Source organism: Triplophysa dalaica, chromosome 5 (assembly GCF_015846415.1).
Source record: "Triplophysa dalaica isolate WHDGS20190420 chromosome 5, ASM1584641v1, whole genome shotgun sequence".
In the NCBI taxonomy this organism is placed as follows: Eukaryota; Metazoa; Chordata; class Actinopteri; order Cypriniformes; family Nemacheilidae; genus Triplophysa; species Triplophysa dalaica.
The window spans coordinates 24,726,233-24,746,284 of record NC_079546.1 but is presented as its reverse complement, the minus strand read 5'-3'; the positions used below and the strand labels follow the sequence as shown (position 1 = coordinate 24,746,284).

The window sequence follows — 20,052 nt, the reverse complement described above, 5'->3', positions numbered from 1 at the left end:
TTGTCTGTGAACACAATCCACCGTGCCATTCGCCGTTGCCGGCTAAGACTCTATAGGTCAAAAAAGAAGTTATATCTAAACACGATTGTGAAGCGTAGGCGTTTTCTCTGGGCCAAGGCTCATTAAAAATGGACTGTGGCAAAGTGGAAAACTGTTCTGTGGTCAGACGAATCAAAACTTGAGGTTCTTTTTGGAAAACTGGGACGCTATGTCATCCGGACTAAAGATAACCCAAGTTGTTATCAGCACTCAGTTCAGAAACCTGCATTTCTGATGGTATGGGGTTGCATGAGTGTGGCATGGGCAGCTTACACATCCGGAAAGGCACCATCAATGCTGAAAGGTATATCCAAGTTCTAGAACAACATATGCTCATCTCTTTCAGGGAAGACCTTGCATTTTCCAACATGACAATGCCAGACCACATAATGCATCAATTACAACATCATGGCTGCGTAGAAGAATCCGGTTACTGAAATGGCCTGCCTGAAGTCCAGATCTTCACCCATAGAAAACATTTGGTGCATCATAAAGAGGAAGATGCGACAAAGAAGACCTTAGACAGTAGAGCAACTAGAAGCCTGTATTAGACAAGAATGGTACAACATTCCTATTCCTAAACTTGAGCAACTTGTCTTCTCAGTCACCAGACGTTTGCAGACTGTTATAGAAAGAAGAGGGAATGCCACACAGTGGTAAACATGGCCTTGTCCAAACTTTTTTGAGATGTGTTGATGCCATGAAATTTAAAACACAACTTATTTTTCTCTTGAAATTATATATTTTATAAGTTTAAACATTTGATGTGTCATCTATGTTGAATTCTGAATAAAATATTGAAATTTGAAAATTCCACATCATTGCATTCTGTTTTTATTCACAATTTGTACTGTCACAACTTTTTTGGAATCAGGTTTGTATATAAATGTGTTTTGTGGTTAGATCTTAAGTACATCTTAAGCAAAATTAAATATTTAAGCACGATCACAGAACATTTAACTTATTAAGCCTATTATCAAAAAGTTTGGTGAAACTTTATGTATTGCTATATTATGTTATAATATTTTTGTTATATTGTAATTCTGTTAATGATCCATGTGTTAATGTAGTGAAGTATGTAGTAAACAAATTTGTACAAGAAAAAATTACAAACTATAACCAAACTGTGACGTTAAACGATATTTTGTAATTAAGGAATCAAGACTCAGTCAGGCAGTGATAGAACATTCAGGGTCAAGGTTTTATTCTTTACAATGGGGAGAAAACATGGCTTCAAAACACAGATTCATCAAAGTGGCTGAGTAGAGCAGAGAAAGTCTGATTTAAGATGCTACTTTTACAGGAGAGGAGTAAATTACTGCACCCAGCAAACTTGAGCCACCTAGAGTAAGAAGACCAGTCAAAACTCTAGTCAAAACTATAATTCATCATCGGTAGAGGCATCTGTGGAGGCATGCTCAAATGGGTCTTCATCTTCTTTTTCAACAACAGGTCCATCATTGCCACCTAACGCTATTCGGGAATATGTTTCTTTCACAGTCACCAGGTCTCTTTTGATCTCCTCACATTTTTGTAGGACAGCACTGTATAGGCCACGGTAAGCTTCACCAGAAAGTCCTGAAGGGAAGCCTAAAATTTCGGATAGAAAATAAGAAAGTGTTTAGAAGTATGCACCACTACATCAATTTGGGACTTTCCAGGTATTATGATCTTTAAAGCAGGTTATTTAAACTAGGCTATACTAAGTAAACAATATTTAGAAATTAGTACTCACTCTGTGTGGCCAAGTCATCTGACACTGCTCTAGCCTGGTCCTTCAAGGCCCTGTAGGTTCTTGTAAGCTGTGTCCAATGTTGTTTCATTTCCTCTACAAGTACAGCCTCTTCCTCAATCAGTCTCTCCAGCTGCATCACCTTGTCAAAAACTTTCTTCTTCATTCCTAAAGAAGTGTCAGGTTCTACAAAGATAACAAAAAAAATCAATGAACATAATACTACTAATCTTAATGCCTTTTGTTAGCAATATCCGATGTTAGTGGAAAAGATGTCTCAGGCAAAAAGTGACTGGTGTTGGATCTACAGTGTGGGAAAACAAAAGGACAAACCGACTTGACACATTACTCTGAGGAGTGACCTGTTGTAACTTCCTCTGGAGTGTAGTTTGAGTGAGCTAAAAAAAGTTTAAAGAATGCAATGATGTCTGTGCATTTCTATGGTCTGAAACAAAGGATAAGCACATGGGCCTTTCCTTTGAAAGCCAGAGTTTAATGAAGTAAGTGTTTGAAGAGGATTCACCAAAATGATTCATGTCAAACTTTACATACCAGAATCCCAAGGCCAGATTTCTGTTGTAAGAAGGTCTTCAATTGAACCTACAGATTCTGTTGTGGTTGGAAGACCGTCGTATTGGGATATGGCATTAAACAGCTTTTTCTTATCCTCTCCAATCCGTCTTCGGATCTTGTGTCGCTGTTTGTTACGGTCTGCAGCACAAAAACACCACAGAGAGAGGTTTCAGGAGGATACGCATGAAGGTCATTGTGCTAATGGCGCCTTATAAACTACGGTATTGAGCTCACAGAATATCAGGGATTAAAAATGCAATTGTAGAATATTTAAACTACAATAATAAAAGTGTGGTCATAAAACCATAATAGATAACCTTGAATGTGACCAATTTTCAAGTTATCCAGGAAGTTGGGTGCTGATAACATTGGACATATAGGCAGAGTTAGGACAGTTCACTCAATGTACACTCACAGTATAAAGGTTAATAATGGTTCTTGTAGTAGAATAGGCGGGGCGAGACCGTGGTTCGAGTCCGGTGAGTATTTGTGAATTAGCGCCAGCTGTGCACACACCGGGCTCGAATCACGTAGGAGATTGGGAGCATATAAAAGGAACGAGCGACTGGACCGTCGAATAGAGAGGACCGGGCCCGAACTTGTGTTATGTTTGTATTTATATTTATGTTTTGTTCGCCGGCGGTCGTCCGTGAGGGGCCACCGGCTGTTGTATTACTTTATTAAATGTTTTGAATGTCTTTCGGTTTCCGACTCCTTCCTTCCATTTTATGTAAAACATGTTCGGGCCCGGTCCTCTCTCTTCGACGGTCCGGTCGCTCGTTCCTTTTATATGCTCCCAATCTCCTACGTGATTCGAGCCCGGTGTTCGCACAGCTGGCACCAATTCACAATTACTCACCGGACTCGAACCACGGTCTCGCCCCGTCTACTCTACTACAGTTCTATATGCACAGTGTGCTGTAGATGTGAGACTTCAGTCTTCAGATGTGATAACATTTAAATAACTTAATAATATCAATACATATCACATTTTAAAATTAACCCCACAAGTACATGAGGGCATGGAAAGGGAAGGAATTGAAAAATTCGATTCAAATTCGGAATCGAATCGAAAAAGAATCGAACACTTGAAATTTAAATTACACTTATCAATTCCTATGTGCATATTTTCAGAAATGTGCATGTGTTAACTTCGGATAAAGCAAATGAAATACAAATTTACCACACATTTATTTAACCATGATGTAGTTGGTATTAAACTATGGTAATTTTTTTTTATAAATCAGACAAAACATGGTTGCTATGTGTATATGTACACAGAATGGTGCTCATAAACCGATATTTTTGGCAAATCTGTCAATAAGCAGGCTTAAAGGACCCTACAGGTCAAAGTTTTGCTTCAACTGTGGAATCAAAACTGGGAATCGATAACAATTGAAATCGATAAGCAGAATTGGAAATCAAAATCATCAAAATACCCAACCCTAGGCATGGAGCCTACTTACCGGTTACACGATACAGATCCCTCTTTTTCTGCTGGATGCCCAAAAATAGGCCTTCAATCAGATGTTGCAACGCCACTGGATCATCTGTTCGGAGGTCATCTGGAGCTGTAAATATTTAGTAAAGGTATTTAATCAATATCATGCACTTTCTGTTCCATCAAAAATAGAACAATTAAACTATTTCTATAAAACACCTAATATAGACATTTTTAGGGATAAGGTGGTTAACATTTAGTGAAAAAATAAGTATTCAATGAGAATGTCATAAGAATATATGAAAATATTGACAATGGATATCAACAAATGTTTTGCCAAAGAATCTGAGAACATTTGCTCAGTTTGCTAATTGGTGAATAAGTGTTATGAAGTTTTTTGGGAGAAAGTTTCATCATCTTAGTTTACTTTAAAAAGAGAAAGAGCTCCCAATTATGCCATTGTTTTATTGTTTGGTTTGGTCATTCAATGTCACTAGAGGAGTCAGGTGTTAAAACACAAACCAGCAAGGAAAAATAACGTATTCAATATATATTTTATATATAAAATAACGCGTTCAATAATTTTTTTATTTAAAAGAGACAGCAACAAGTACTTACTGTCAACTGCCCACTGTCTCACATCAGTAACCCACTGTTGTAGTTCCTCATCAGACCTTTGCGTGGACTCCTTTATAGCCTCAATGTCCTCTTTGACTTCCTTTGTCTTCTGGATAGTCTAAAAGCATAATTAATGGAAAGTCAAACAAAACTTTGGCAATCCTAAATGTATAAGATACTGAGTACATACAAGTTATCAGTGAACATCAGTCAGATGGAATGTAATCTTCCTTGATGAATATTTTTTAGTTTTTACTTACCTTCAAGTACCGTGTAGACAAGTACTTGTGCAGGTTTCTTTTTTTTCGCTCATTCCATCCTCTGGCATGCAATGTGATCATATCTACTCGTGCTGTAAAGATGAAAGAATTAAATGAGCTTTTTGAGCAGTGATGGTTAATCTACAAGTATGATTCTTGAAAAAAGCAAGCTGTTTTAATTGTTATGCTACCAAAGCACAATCCGTGAGCACTGAAAAAAAACACTTACCAGCCTTACTCATGTATTTTGTAGTTAGAGCCACACGGGACAAAAAGCTGTTGACTTGTTCAACTTCTTCACCAATGGTAGTGCCTGCCCCTGTTTGGTTTTTGCCACCCCACTGCACCTAAAACATGCACACCAGATGTCCAAACCACAAATATTGAGTTCAAGGAGGTCAAACAGGAAAAGAACTTACCATATTGTTTGAAGATATATTTACCTCACATTTTGTAGAATGCCCCTTTGCATGCATGACCGAAAGAAATGGCTTCATCTGAGTCAATTTTTTCATTTCTGGGAATGCTTGAGCCACCTTTTGTAGATAAGGCCAATATCTACACATGATGTCGGTGCAGAAGAACTTGCAATTTGTTTTTGTGGCCAGATCATTTTGCAAAAACAGAGGGTATGCAAATATCTCCCCCCTGAACATGTTCAGACCTCTAAGCAATATGCAGTGTCTGCAAACTGCCACCTCTAAGCCTTCTTCGTCACATTTGGAGTTTGTCTTCTTAGAGGTCTCCCTGGCTGCAGCCCATGTTGATGTTCCACAGGTGCCTTTTCCACTTACCTGTAACACAGAGTCATATCAAATATATACACAAAGTAAATGCTGATTTATTGACTACAGTCGTAAGTCTTTTGACAAATATCTTACTGGCTTGATCTTCTCACGAACACAATCAACAAATGTTGCTACAGCTTTGTCATTGGCCAGAAAAACTCCATCAAAAAATGGTTGTTCCTCTACCCTACATAAATAAAATATGTTAAAAGCAAAAATGATTCACAAGACATTTTGACAGTGTAATGTTATCAATAATAATATACCCCTTTGTTTTGCTGAATCTATATAATTTTCTGTTTCCATCTGCAGACACAGCAACTGTATCTGGGGTGCAAGCTGGGCAAGAGAAGTGGTCAATGCCGCAGAGTTTTTCTCTTTCATGAAGACAATATGTCCATTCAAGGAAAGCTTTTTGGAAGATGTCGCCACAAATGTAACCTCTCTGGAATTACAAAAATTTGAATACAGTGACATGCCAGTTAGACTTGCACAAATGAAGAAAACAAATGACCTTCCAGATGTTACCCTTCCAAATTGTTGTGAGCGCTGTTCTAACATTTTGACAAATGCTTGTCTTGAAAGACCAGGTGCATTGATCTTCAGGTCCTCAAAAGAGATGAAAAGGTCTAGCTGGTATATGGTTTGAAATCCCACAGTGCCCGGCCAGTAACCACTACACAGCAGGTCTCCCACTTCAGGTGTCCATGACGCATGACATGTTCTGCAATTCATAACTGGCAGGTACATGTCATAGCGACCTGAAAAAAGATTAGATCACTTAAATTTTTTTATCCATTTCTGATTCCAATTACATAACAAAATTGTAGTTGGAAACCATCACAGTAGTTTGAATCCAATTAAATGACACATTTTAAGGTAATAATAAGACAACTTTTAAATAACTTTGGACCTATATTGTTTCAATGGGATAATATTATACCATATCATTATAAAAATACAAAGAGTAAGAATATTACATTTGTTATTACTAACAACTTAACATTATATTATGTAAAGGTTTTCCATAATGGTATTTGTGAAGGAACTGCGGGGGGTTTAAGAGTTTATATGAAAGGCTAACAATTAATTAAATAATACAAATGTTAAATTATAATAAATCATTTTAAAATTAAAATAAAAAACTACTAAAAAATAAAATAATTTATTTGTTTACACACATGCGATTTTACCATAACCAATGACAGAGAACCAATGAACATGCAAATGTAATAATTATTCAAAAAAATATTTTTAAATCTCTGTGGTATAGATGAAATTGAATTGAATAACCTGATTAAAAGTTTTTAAAAGATTAAAAGATTAAATGCCAATAGACAAATACAATAGAAAAATTGCGTGTCATACAGTACCATTTATGCAAATGAGTGCAACTGATCGTCCGGCGACAACAGAGAGGTTTTGAGGGTCACAATCACACACTTTTTCAGGTTGTGTGATTGGCAGCAAGCACACTAGATGAAAGGAAAAATATATTACCAAAAAATAACATGATTTTAAGCTTTCCAGTAATTCCTACCTTGCTCATATATGACATTTTGGCCACTGAAGTCTTGCACAGCAGTTGATGGAGGGACAGGTTTATAGAACCCATCTATAAGAGTCTCTCTGTTGTGAAAAACTAGATGTTGATGCGTAGAAACATCACACTTTCCACAGTAACGGGGTTTAGGCAAACAGTCCTTGCACCTGATGACTGCTTCTTTCAAGCTGCAGTGATCACAAGGACCAAGATGTACACAGTCTGAAGCAAGCAAACTGTCAAGGAGTTTTGGTCTTGCTTCCTGCCAGCGTTCTTCAGACAAGGATTGCCTCAGTGCCCAATCATTAGATGCTGTTGATCTGGGTTCATCACAGTCCATTGCATCTTGGAGTAGATGTACTTGTAAATCTTGCAATAAATTAATTTACATTACAATTCCTTATCATGAACAAGCTTGTAAGAACACAAACACAGTTGCAATAATCTTGCAATAAATTAATTTACATTACAATTCCTTATCATGAACAAGCTTGTAAGAACACAAACATATAATGCAAGATTTTTTAAATCGCAAGATTTAAAAAAAACAATCTCTTGAGTGCTACACCTAAATATTCTGAAGCAAATCTGTACATTTTCATAAAATGCTTGCTCTATTATTAATTCAGAGACAGTTCTGATAGGTAAAAACTTACTACACAAAACAAATTTAAAGTAAGCATACCAATAATCCGATGTGCATCTACTTCTCCAAAATGTTTGGTAGTTGAGGCTTCAGATGTGTTTGTAGTTTCTAGAATTTTAATGCAGTAGCAGGCATACAAAGAACAGAACAGATGCAATGGGAACTCTTTCGACTGTTGAGCAGCTCATATGGGAATGTATTTTATCAAATTACCTGTCTGTTAGTATAAACAGACTTCAGGGTATAAATGTGAAAGATAAACAGCATTTGGTTGAACACATGATTGTACATCGAATCAACAAAAACAAAAATTGCTTACCAAGCTCAACTTCTTGAGGGTTATTTGAAGAGGCACTGGTTGAGGCAACTGGTCTTTCAGATCGGTCTAAAAATAAAAGGGAAAAAAATGGTATTTACAAAAACTTAGTGAAAATCAAAGGGTCAAAAATATCAAAACATACCTGTCTTTCGTTTATGCTTCTCATAGACCAAGAATCCTTTTTGGTCTCTTTGTTTCCACCTGAGTTTTATCTTCTTTCTTTTTCGTTTTTTTGGTGTTTCTTTTACTGCCTCCTCACTCTGTATTACTCAAACACAAGAGGTAGAACAACGACTTCAAAATATACATATTTAAGAATGTGTTGAACACGTTTCTGAATATCAATTTTCAAGTTGCAAAAAATACAAACAGTGGGACACACACTCACACACATACAGTGAAATACTGCTTGATGCAGAATGCTGGTACATAATTTTATAAAAAATACCTGTAACTCCTCCAAATCAGCCATTATTTCATCGAGATCAGGCTCTAATCTCTCCTCCATATTTTACACTGCTGTAGGCTGACAATCCTTCTCAGTAATTTATTTTTTGACACCTGAGAGGCACAAAAAAAAGGACACATCAAAACAAATGAAAATATGTGGGTAATGGTTTGCATACAACTGGGAGGCCTCCTTGATTAAGTTTTTTTCCTACCCAGGCAGTGCCTAGGTAAATGTTCTCAATGATGGTTAATTGGGTGCCGGTGATGCATTGGGCAGTTTTCATCACCTGATGGAGTGTTTACTGTCCGATGTGGAGCTATTGCCATTCCACACTTGAGTGTGGTTTGGGAGTAGATCGAAATGTTAAATGCTTAAGTCAATGAACTGCATTCTAACACAAATTTTGATTGTTTGGTTAAGGCAGAGTGGAGCTCCTTTCTGGCATCAGGAGTGCTCACACATGATTCTATTGTTAACATTTACCATTACAATTACTACTGGTTTACTGTTTCATCAGCCATGTTTTCATCAATGTATTTTTCTACACTTTTTGAAGTATCACATTAGAAAAGGTTGATGGAAACCGCAAAATTGAAACAGATTTGCCCAATAAATTCTGATGTAGTGAACATTTAACTGACATGACTGATCAGCTGTTAACGAAAGGAGAAAATCCACGGCTAAACATGCCTTTAAGGATTTTAAAGGACGACATGAAGACCAAGAAGTGCATAAAAATCCTTTAAAATGATCCAGTAAAAAGGGGTCAAATTGTTACGTTACATATCATTATAACATAAATGAACTTTTTAAAACTAGGTTGTTACTTTAAAGTCCAGCCACATGGGCAGTTATCTTTAGCTCGAGCACCACTCATTCTGTGGCAGGTACGGCTGCTACATAAAATGCATGTTCAATACATAAATAAATGTAGTAATATGTACTCATATGCAAGCATGGCATTGGCACAAGTTGGTGCTACATGGAAAGACTAACCTGATATGTCAACGTTTCACTGTACGTTTTTGAATTACCTGTAGTCTGATTAAAAGTATTTTAAAATGTAATTTAGCCTAATTACAACTATGCCAATAGACAAATACAACCAATTTTCATTGGTTAATGGAAAAGTGTTTTAAAGCTTGACGTTTTGCAGAAAATCTGAGTTATATTTGACATAAGAATACAAACTGTATTAAGGGATTACATTTTATGGAACATATTTTTCCATAATTATTTATTAAACCTAGTCTGTGGGGTAAAACGACCCCAGCAGGTATCACTGATAGTAAGTATGTACATCACGTCCTTTCTTATTCCATCATGTAGTTTCTCAGGTTAGAAACTGTGAGAATCTGGATTTCGTCCTGTCCTCTACAAATATTGCATCTGTGTTTAATACAAAGTTCATGTATCATATGTATTCATTCCTATTAATTCCTATTAATATTAGCTTCTATTCATATAAGATGTGCCTTTCATTCTTGTTGTTTAACCTCGTTGAAAGTTCTATCATGTCATGCTGTCTTATGTTGATATAAGTATCTGTTGTTCTCCATATCAAGGTTCCTAATGATGCCTATTGACGATTGTTCTGTTATTGTAATAATGAATATGTAATCATATCTGATTGTTCAGGAGGAAAGACTAAACAGAAAGTCTGGTGATTTTCCACTGTTTAGGTGGTTTTATATGACGCCTCCTAAGAGAAAATTATAAGTATTAGTCCTAAAACAATAAACATTGGACTCTGATTGAACAAGCACTTGTGTCTGTGTCAAACTTTGTCTCCAGGATCCAGAAACTCTGTGTGTTCCGTCGACTAGACTCTTCAACCGTAGAATATTGTTAGACAAGGGGACATAAGAAGTTTACATTCTTTCAGTTGGGGGCTCGTCTGAGGGGAGACAGACTCTTCTCTCATTGAACGAAAGAGAACAAAATACCTCTGGCACACTGACGATCGGACACAGACCTACATTAAAAGGGGTAAGTGTTTTTCTATACAGTTTTTATGACTTAAAGAAATCTAACGCTTACCCTGTAGGATTCTTGTGTGTTTAAATTCATGTTAGTGGGAGTTGATTCTCCCATTGTTGTAACACTGAGGCTGGCGACAGTAATTAATAAATAATTATTAACGAATATGAATAGGTTTCAATTCATGTTAGTGGGATTCGACTTCCCATTGTTGTGACAGCGAGGCTGGCAACAGTAATTAATAAAATAATTATTAACGCACGAATATGAATGGTTAATGCAGTCTTGATCACACTGTAATTTGGGATCGAAGTGTTAGCTTTGAGGTAAAGGCTTTGTTACTCACAAAAAATAAATAAAAAGAAATAAAATCTGTTTAATGGTTATTCTAAAAGATAACATTCTTACAGTTAAAATTGAAAATATTATTGATATCACTGTTACTGCATGTATTGAAATATTGGTGTCAGAAAAGGACGGTGAATATAATATCCCCCTTGTATATTGACGGTGAACACAATATAATACATGCAGCACTGTTGAAACTGTTGGTCGATTGAACACGAGGGTTTTTCATTGTTTTGTCTGTACTGTACTGTCTTATCACCGCCGGGTTTGAAAGTGTAAGATGGAAAATTCTGTTTCGAGGCCACTGCCGGGTGAAACGCCAGTCGCCTGTATGTACAGAAATAATCAGGGATTTTATACAGATCCAGTATGTTAGCAATCTTGCAGGATGGTTGGAGGGAATAAAACCGAAAATGTTATATTCCCTATCCGAGGGAAGGGTCCTTTTCTGATGAGTGTATGTTATTGCCAAAGGGCATGAGACCCAATATGGGATTATCAATACATGTCTAAAGCTTATGCAGTATGGAAAGACATGAAATTGTTGCGTATGCAAATCAAAACTGCCCCTTGCCAAACACAGACTTCTCCCTCTTCACCATCACTGTCGATAAAACCAATAGAGATGAAACCGGAAAAGTTAATTGATAAACCTAATGTAACTACAAACCCTCAAAATTCAATGGTTTGGGTAAGAGCTGGAAACACGCTAAATGATAGACCGTTGAGAAAAGTTTGCCCTCCCCACAATATCAATTGAAAATGATAAAATCACAAACAGCGATATGGGGGCAAACCCACATGCGTTGTTTGGGAAACTTTTACAGATGTTGAAATATTTTTTTTGACAGATAAGAGTGTTTCTTGATAAATTTTTAGAGAGTCAACAGGTCTTATCTTTTGAAACAGGCAGCAAGAGACTCAGCTGCTCAATTTTTTGTACTTTTTAAGAAAGCATGGGTTGAAGATTCTAAATTGCCTATGAATAATGATATAAAGCCTCTATTTGTCAATACTCTGTTAAATAACATGAATCATAAACAAGTGCAATTGATCAGAATAACTTGCATGATATGACTTTAGAGAATGCCATGTTTACAGGCTATCTAGGAAAAAGGAACATTGAACTAACAGCTGTAAACCCTAGCCAAAGGAAGAAGTCTGAGGTCATTTGCTTTCATTGCGAAGGAGGGGCCATTACAAACGTGAGTGCAGACAGTTGCACAAGTTTCGCACACACACACACCACAGAGCAGACATGAGAACACCGGTGCTTCATATCCTACTGAGTGGCATTCAAATCAAGCATAGGGATACTCACAGAGAGATGTCGGTTCTAATTTATGTGAGATAACCCTAACATTTTCGAGTAATGTGGAGGCCAATGGTCTTAAACCATTTTTCCACAAATCCACAATTATTCCAGGTGCTCCACTAAATCTTTTAGGTCGTGATATGATGCATAAATTAGGCATGGACATTAAGTTTACTGATCACAAGGTTGTTTTTCCTTTCTGTCTAGTTAACAGGCATCCGTCGATCCTCTGCCTACGAGTGGACTGATAAGCGGCTCAAGGGTAACTCCCTCCGGTAGCAGCATATCTATAGGGGCGGACACCATGATTAACCCTTTGTTATGCACTGGTTACCTATAAAGCATCGCATTAACTTTAAGATCTTGCTTATTACCTATAAAGCCCTACATGGTCTAGCGCCGCAGTATTTGAATGAACTTCTATTGTATTACAGACCACCACGTACATTACGCTCTAAGGGGTCCTGTCAGTTGGTAATACCTAGAATTTCAAAATCAAGTGCAGGTGGTAGATCCTTTTCTTATCTAGCGCCTAAACTTTGGAATATTCTTCCCTGCACGGTCCGGGAGGCAGACACACTCTGTCAGTTTAAATCTAGACTAAAGACTCATCTTTTTAATCTTGCATACACTACACCTCCATAATATTAATCCTCAGAGGATTTAGGCTGCATTATTTAGATCAACCGGAACCAGGAACACATCCAACAACAAATGATGTACTTGTTGCATCAAAGAGTGCAGAACAGTACTCTACTCTCAGCCAGTCTTGTCTCTTTGTTCCAAGGTTACCGCAGGATGCAGTTCATGCCCAGACCTGATGGCAGAGCTGAGAATGGGAAGCGGTGACCTGACAAGTGCTAAGAGGATAGAGCTGGATAAAGGACGCGACAACTTTGTTTTTTTCTACAACATTTCAAATGCTATTAGATTGTTAATGATAATCTTTAATTTTTATATTTTTATTAAGCCTTGTTGTGCAAGCACTGATGAGCTTGTGCAGAGGCAGCAGCTTTTGCCAGAGGGGAACTGGAATCCCCTGGTTGGGCCTGGGTTCCCCTGAGGTTTTTTTTCTCGATGGGAGTTTTGGGTTCCTCACCACCGTTTGCATATTGTTTTGCACTATCTGCCTGGCCGGGGGGGCTGCTTTAGAATTCATACTTGTATTAAATGTGTCTCATGTACAGCTGCTTTGTAACAATGAAAATTGTAAAAAGCGCTATATAAATAAAGTTGAGTTGAGTTGAGTTATGGTCTCAGTTCAGGGATGAAACTGGTTTCATTGACATGGGTCCTCATCGGGCTAAACTTAAAACAAACAAACCTGTCTACATTAAACAATACCCTTTGTCTAAAGATAAGGAACAAGGCATTCAACATGTGATTGAAAACTTTGTCAAGCAGGGTGTCCTCGAACAAACACACTCACCATATAACACACCAATTAATCCTGTTTTGAAAGCGGATGGGAAAACTTGGAGATTAACTCAAGATTTAAGAGCAGTTAATCAGTTAATCATACCACTCGCACCAATTGTGTCTGATGTTTTGACTGTTATGAATTCAGTGCCACATTCGCACAAGTATTTTACAGTAATTGATTTGTGTGCAGCCTTTTTCTCTGTACCTGTACACCCAGATACTCAGCCTTTGTTAGCTTTTACATTTAAGGGGCAGCAATATTCATGGAAACGCCTTGCTCAGGGCTATGTAGACTCACCCGCTGTCTTTTCTGCAGCAGTGCACAGAACTTTGGCCAAAATGACTGATTTGCCTTCAACCGTGTGTGTGCTTCAGTTTGCAGATGACATACTCGTGTCGGGGGAGACGGAGGAGGACTGTGAAAAAGCATCTATAATTGTTTGCAATGTTCTTGCCGAAACAGGTTTTAAAGCCTCGAAAGAGAAACTGCAATGGGTTCAATCCAAGGTAACCTATCTGGGACATGTGTTGATGCAGGGTCTCAGAGCAATATCTACAGATAGGGTCCAGCTGATCAGAAAGGTTAAGTCCCCACGAACAATAAAGGAGCTACAAAGCTTTCTGGGACTAATTAACTATTGTAGACAGTGGATACCTGACTGTGCGATTCACGATAGGCACCTGAGGGGTCTGATAGATCACAAAGCTCCGCCAAACACATCATTGGAGTGGACTGCGGAAGCTGATGAACATTTCAATGCTTTGAAAGCAGCCATCACGACGGCACCAGCATTGGGCCTGCCGGACTACACAAAGCCTTTTTACTTGCATGTGAGGGAGACAGCGGGTGCCGCCTTAGGGGTCTTATTGCAACTTCATGGCTCAACAGATAGGCCAGTTGCATATCTGTCTAAAAAGTTAGATAACATAGTCACAGGTATGCCAGCATGTCTTCGTGCTGTAGCGGCATGTGCTCTGATTGTACAGATGGCTGAGAAAACTGTGCTGTCACACCCTTTAATACTATATGCATCCCATCAGGTAGGTGTAATTTTACACAACATGCAAACACAACACATGACAGCGCAACGACGCTCAGGTTACGAGGCTACTCTGCTGGCAACAAAAAATCTTAGCATTCAACCAACAGCAAACGTTAATCCTGCTTTGCTGGGTATTTTGGGTATGGTAGACATGGCAGATTTTAATGTTGAACATGATTGCATCTTTGAACTGACCACCTCTTACTCTTCTAGGTTCGATCTGTTGGAATCGCCCCTAGAGGGGGGAGAACACATTTATGTTGATGGTTCTTGTTCAAAGCCATCTGACGGGGTCTACCTCTGTGGCTATGCTGTGGTTTCCGAGTCAGGAGAGGTAAAAGAAGCTTTTGCTCTAGATTTCAATTCAGCTGCAGAGTTGATAGCATTAATACGGGCCTGTGAGCTGATGACAGGAAAGAGAGTAACAATTCTCACCGATTCTCGGTATGCTTGGAGTGTTCTTCACCATTATGCCAGAATGTGGGAAGCGAGAAGTTTTAAAACTGCTGATGGAAAGCCAATAGCACATGCAAATCTGATAGGACAGTTGACTGAAGCAGTTCAGCTTCCGCTCGAAGTGGCCATAGTAAAGGTCAAGGGTCACGCTTCGGGGGAGGATGAACAGACTATAGGCAACAGAAGGGCTGATGAAGCCGCAAAGGCAGCAGCCCAAGCTCAGATTAAATCACCATTTCATCCAAAAAATGAATCAAAGGTAGCAATGACGGTGCACATAACGAATGTATCTGACATTGATATGAAATTCCTGCAAAGTCAAACAACACAGGGAGACTTAGAGCATTGGAGAAAAAATGTTTGCACTCCTGATAAGGAAGGGATCATAAGAGATGAACAGGGTAGAATAGCACTACCGAAATTAGGGTTAATCATCCTAATTAGACATTACCATGGGTTATCTCACACCAGTTGTGCAAAAGTAGTTCAAGCAATTAATCAATTGTACTGTATAGCCGATGTTCATAGAACAGCAAAGCTTGTTTTGGATGCATGCTTAACATGTGCTCAGGTAAATCCGCACAAATCAGCTAAGCATGATGCATTGACACATCCGGAAGCTCCTTTTCAACATTTACAAATTGATTTTACGCACATGCCGCCAATAGGTAACTTAAAATATCTTTTGGTAATTGTGGATCGATTCTCAAAGTGGCCTGAAGCATTCCATGCGCAAAGGAAGATGCTAAAACAGTGGTAAAAATCTAAACGAAGGAGATTGTGCCCAGGTGGGGAGTACCGGCCAGATTGGAATCGGATAACGGGACGAGTTTCACGTCAAAGGTAACACAGCTCTTAGCAAAAACATTGTCTGTTGATTGGCATTTTAATATTCCGCAAAGTGCAGCAGTCGTGGAGAGATGTAATCGAACACTGAAAACACGACTAACAAAAGCTGTACTCGATACAGGAAGAAAGGGGCTTGATTTATTGCCCGCAGTCTTGGCAGAAATAAGAATGACCCCATCTTCCACGACAAAATTGTAACCGTTCTAAATACTAATGGGTAGACCTTTCCCGACCCCGTGGGTCAAAGGCCGGTCTGGTATTTCTTCTTTAGGTGATCTGAAGGTGATCCAGGAGGACTATGTGACTTCCCTAGTCGAAAAGTTAAATTCTATATGTGCTGATGTTTCTTTGTGCCTTGCTCTTCCCTCAGAGCAGCCTACTCATAACTTTGTTCCAGGACAAAAGGTCTTTGTGAGGAATCTGAAGCCAACAAAGGTTGGAGAACCAAAGTACCACGGACCAGCAACTGTGATTGCCGTAACACGGACAGGAGTTCTGACGGACTACTAGCCACAGTGGATACACGCTTCCAGACTGAATCTGTGTTCTTCAGGAGAGCAGGCAAGCTCCAATTTAACATAGAATCTCAACAGGGGATTCACCTTAATACATCTCAGGGTAGAGAAAGCACTGACTAAGCTGAGGACAGAACTACCTTTTGTGAGGTAGGGGCCACCCAAAGCAAGAAGATAGGAGGGCCATTGAGCCAACAGTGCTGACTCCGTAGCTTCCCCTGAGGTGCATTGAGGGCCAAATTGAATCATTGAAATTATCCTAATGATGGGTATGTATACAGCTCCACTCAATGTGGAGAACGCAGGAGCTTACAGCAGACATGCTAGTAAATGATAAGGGTGATTGCAATATGCCAAAACAAATGTCTTTAATTGTACAAATGACTCTGAATATTCGAGAAGGAAGACCACCAACATCCGTAATGCGAGACTATAACTGTTCGTATACAGGAGAACCTTTTCAAGGTCCTGCATTTTATGTAAATGCTCGTCCCGCAGAATTATGTGTGTGTTCCAAATCAGGCAGACATATAGTAGGAATGTCCGATTGTAGAAATGAAATTACTTTGTCTCAATCAAATAACAGACATCATAATTGCACCATACAATATCTCAATAAAACTACTGAGGGATTTGAATGTCCATTCTCACACTTAGATAGTTCACCAGGAATGGTGTGGGTTTGTGGTGAAACTGCATATTACCATTTAGATGCAGGGGAATGGAAAGGTTGTTGTTATGCTGCGATTTTGTCCACAGAAGCTAGCATAATGGAAAAGACAAATCTGGCCACATCTTTGAATAGACATAAAAGGGAAGTAAAACTGCCAAATTATTATGCAGGCCATAAGACTAGTGATCCATGGACTACTCCTTGGGAGAACGTGGGATGGTCCCTAGCAGGTTTGTTTACAGGAACCGGTACTACGGTTGCTCTGAATAAAATTAATGGTCTGGCATGGCAAGTTCTTTCTTTGGAAAATGACACAGCACAAACTTTAAACTTAATCTCTAACGAATTAAAGAAAATGAGAGTTGCTGTCGTGCAACATAGACTTGCTTTGGATATATTAACAGCAGAGAAAGGAGGAGTGTGCAAAATGCTAGGAGTATCTTGTTGTTTTTCAATTCCAGATTATGCAGACAATATCACCGACGTTGTGAAGCACATGAGAGAATCAGTTCGTGAACCCACACCGGTAGATGCAACATGGTTTCAATGGTTGGACAGCCTATCCGGGGGATGGGGATATTGGATAACCGGTACAGTAATTCCAGTTGTGATGACCATCTTAGCCTTGTTATTATTTTTGCCATGCATGTTGCAGTGTGTGGTGGGATGTGTTAAAAGATCTGTTACTTCCTTTACAACCAAAGGAACCGATCGAATGATGTTAGCAAAAAGAACGACTGACGTCAACCAGGCTATGCTGGTTAGACGCACATCTAAAGGTTATCGTCCGAAAGATCAGAATCAAACTTGGGGATCCATATTTGATCATAACAGCGATACGGACGAGGATGATAATGATTGTGTTCAAACACAGGAGTAAGAACCAGAACCAATACCGGTGATAGAAGAACCAAGACATGTTGATGGACGTGACAATGTAATGGAAGGAGATAATGGGCTTGACGATTCGGTAATTGAGATTGGCACGGTAGATGATGAAGAGTAGATATAATTATGTTTATGTTTTCGTTTTTATTGAGGGTGATTGGTGTTGTTATGTTTTTATTACAAATCAGTCCGATTGATCTTTTACCTCAAAGAGCAGCTTGCAAACCAGAAAACCACATAAAAATACGCAAATGCAACTATCCTTTTATTAAAAAATTTGTATTAAGCTTTTGATTAACCTTTTGTACTACTCTATATATATTTGTTCTTTAAAGGGACACAGGACTGCTTGTAAGACCGTTGGTCTGAAAGTGGCCATTGTGAGAATCTGGATTTCGTCCTGTCCTCTACAAATATTGCATCTGTGTTTAATACAAAGTTCATGTATCATATGTATTCATTCCTATTAATTCCTATTAATATTAGCTTCTATTCATATAAGATGTGCCTTTCATTCTTGTTGTTTAACCTCGTTGAAAGTTCTATCATGTCATGCTGTCTTATGTTGATATAAGTATCTGTTGTTCTCCATATCAAGGTTCCTAATGATGCCTATGGATGATTGTTTATTATTGTAATATTAAATACGATCATATCTGATTGTTCAGGAGGAATAAGACTAAACAGAAAGTCTGGTGATTTTCCACTGTTTTGGTGGTTTTATATGACGCCTCCTAAGAGAAAATTATAAGTATTAGTCCTAAAACAATAAACATTGGACTCTGATTGAACAAGCACTTGTGTCTGTGTCAAACTTTGTCTCCTGGATCCAGAAACTCTGTGTGTTCCGTCGACTAGACTCTTCAACCGTAGAATATTGTTAGACAAGGGGACATAAGAAGTTTACATTCTTTCAGAAACATTTTCATATAAATAAATAAATAAGTTATTTCGGCTTAGTGCTTGTCACGTATGTAATGTGTTGAAAAACAAGTTAAAAACAGGGGTCACGCATGGATAAATGCATAACATTATAATACCACATCAACTGGAACGATGAATGATGCATGCGTTTTAAATTACTTTTTAACTTCTGTTACTATAATATTTCGTCTTTTCACGTAAACATTTCAAATTGACTTCGATGTGTCCACATTCAACGATGTCTGCAGATTAAGACTACACCAACAACTGTAGGTTTTGACCTAAGTGTGATTTTCAGTTACAAAGATTATCCTTAAACTGGACATGAGTAACTTACTTATAGCGCGCACGTGAATTCAGTTCACTGAAGACTCGCTATGAACGGCTCATTTGAATCATTGAGTAGTTCATACAATCGTAGATGAATCATTTGGCGTGATTTGCGAACCGATTTACCCGGTTCGTTAAAAATAATCATTTCTTTCATGAGGGGCACATCGTGATTTCTTTATTTCCAAATAAGGAGTAACGATATGCTTTATGTAATATAGCGGAGTAAAAAGATAAAAACGTCATTACTGTCCACCACTGCGAACAATAAACTGAATTATAAAACGATCTATTTATATTTACAAAGGTCGCCAAAAGCTTTATTAAGCTTACCGGATAACAAGCCACATAGCTACTAAATATACCGCAGAATTCGTAACGGTAATTGTAAAAAAAAAACTTTAATTGTCGGCGGTGGCTAACGCTAGCTAAATTACTCATGCGTTAGCTTCACTTAACTGTCCTACTGGCGTCACGAGCAGTCACATGATTCTAACGTTACAGTTTAGTTACCATTAGAGCAAACATGTTTCCGTAAAACAACGTGACACTTTACAATTTCACTAAAATAACGCAGACAGCATTAGGATAATGTGATATACTGTACATACCTCTGACTGTCAATCGTGTTGTATGTGGAGTCGACCGTCATCGATGTGTCACACAGAGGTCTTCTCTTTAGCGCCCCCAGTGGACTTTCGTGTCGTAAAACTGTAGAAATATGTACCTGCTAGAACGTATTTAGTGGCGCTGCAAAAAGTGTGCAGAGGTACGTCTTACCCATGAGACCAGGTTGGTTAATTTGCATTGTAGTTTGAAACTTAAGCCTGCTTTTGTATCACATATAACATTTTGTTTTCATTCCACAACAGTATCAGATCTTCTCTTGAATGAGCCAC

The 20,052-nt window shown here is 38.3% G+C and overlaps 1 protein-coding gene across 3 annotated transcripts; it reads right to left on the bottom strand.

Annotated features, from left to right (window-relative positions):
- Window positions 1-1,236: 1,236 nt before the first annotated feature.
- Window positions 1,237-19,842, bottom strand: LOC130420272 (uncharacterized). Of its 3 annotated transcripts, none has more exons than XM_056747436.1 (18): window positions 19,765-19,842; window positions 8,408-8,520; window positions 8,102-8,219; window positions 7,960-8,025; window positions 7,680-7,748; window positions 6,992-7,339; window positions 6,825-6,926; window positions 5,980-6,212; window positions 5,718-5,896; window positions 5,545-5,638; window positions 5,107-5,457; window positions 4,893-5,010; window positions 4,664-4,755; window positions 4,404-4,521; window positions 3,811-3,915; window positions 2,324-2,482; window positions 1,775-1,957; window positions 1,237-1,629 (listed from the first exon to the last, which is right to left on the bottom strand). In XM_056747436.1, exons 2-18 carry the CDS (start codon window positions 8,465-8,467, stop codon window positions 1,418-1,420), a joined length of 2,607 nt encoding a protein of 868 aa, XP_056603414.1. In that variant the 5' UTR covers window positions 8,468-8,520; window positions 19,765-19,842; the 3' UTR covers window positions 1,237-1,417. The 3 variants fall into 3 exon arrangements, with proteins under 3 accessions (XP_056603414.1, XP_056603413.1, XP_056603415.1); XM_056747435.1 differs by having other exon boundaries at window positions 6,992-7,363; window positions 19,765-19,840; XM_056747437.1 differs by lacking the exon at window positions 19,765-19,842 and having other exon boundaries at window positions 6,992-7,363; window positions 8,102-8,227.
- Between the last annotated feature and the right edge of the window lie 210 nt (window positions 19,843-20,052).

Excerpts from the sequence above, each read along its gene's own strand:
- LOC130420272 (XM_056747435.1), bottom strand. The coding sequence starts at position 8,467 with ATGGAGGAGAGATTAGAGCCTGATCTCGATGAAATAATGGCTGATTTG. Across the intron at positions 5,458-5,544 it reads TTCGTGAGAAGATCAAGCCA|GTAAGTGGAAAAGGCACCTG; the intron begins GTAAGATATTTG and ends TCTGTGTTACAG. Across the intron at positions 1,958-2,323 it reads AATCTGGCCTTGGGATTCTG|AACCTGACACTTCTTTAGGA; the intron begins GTATGTAAAGTT and ends TTATCTTTGTAG.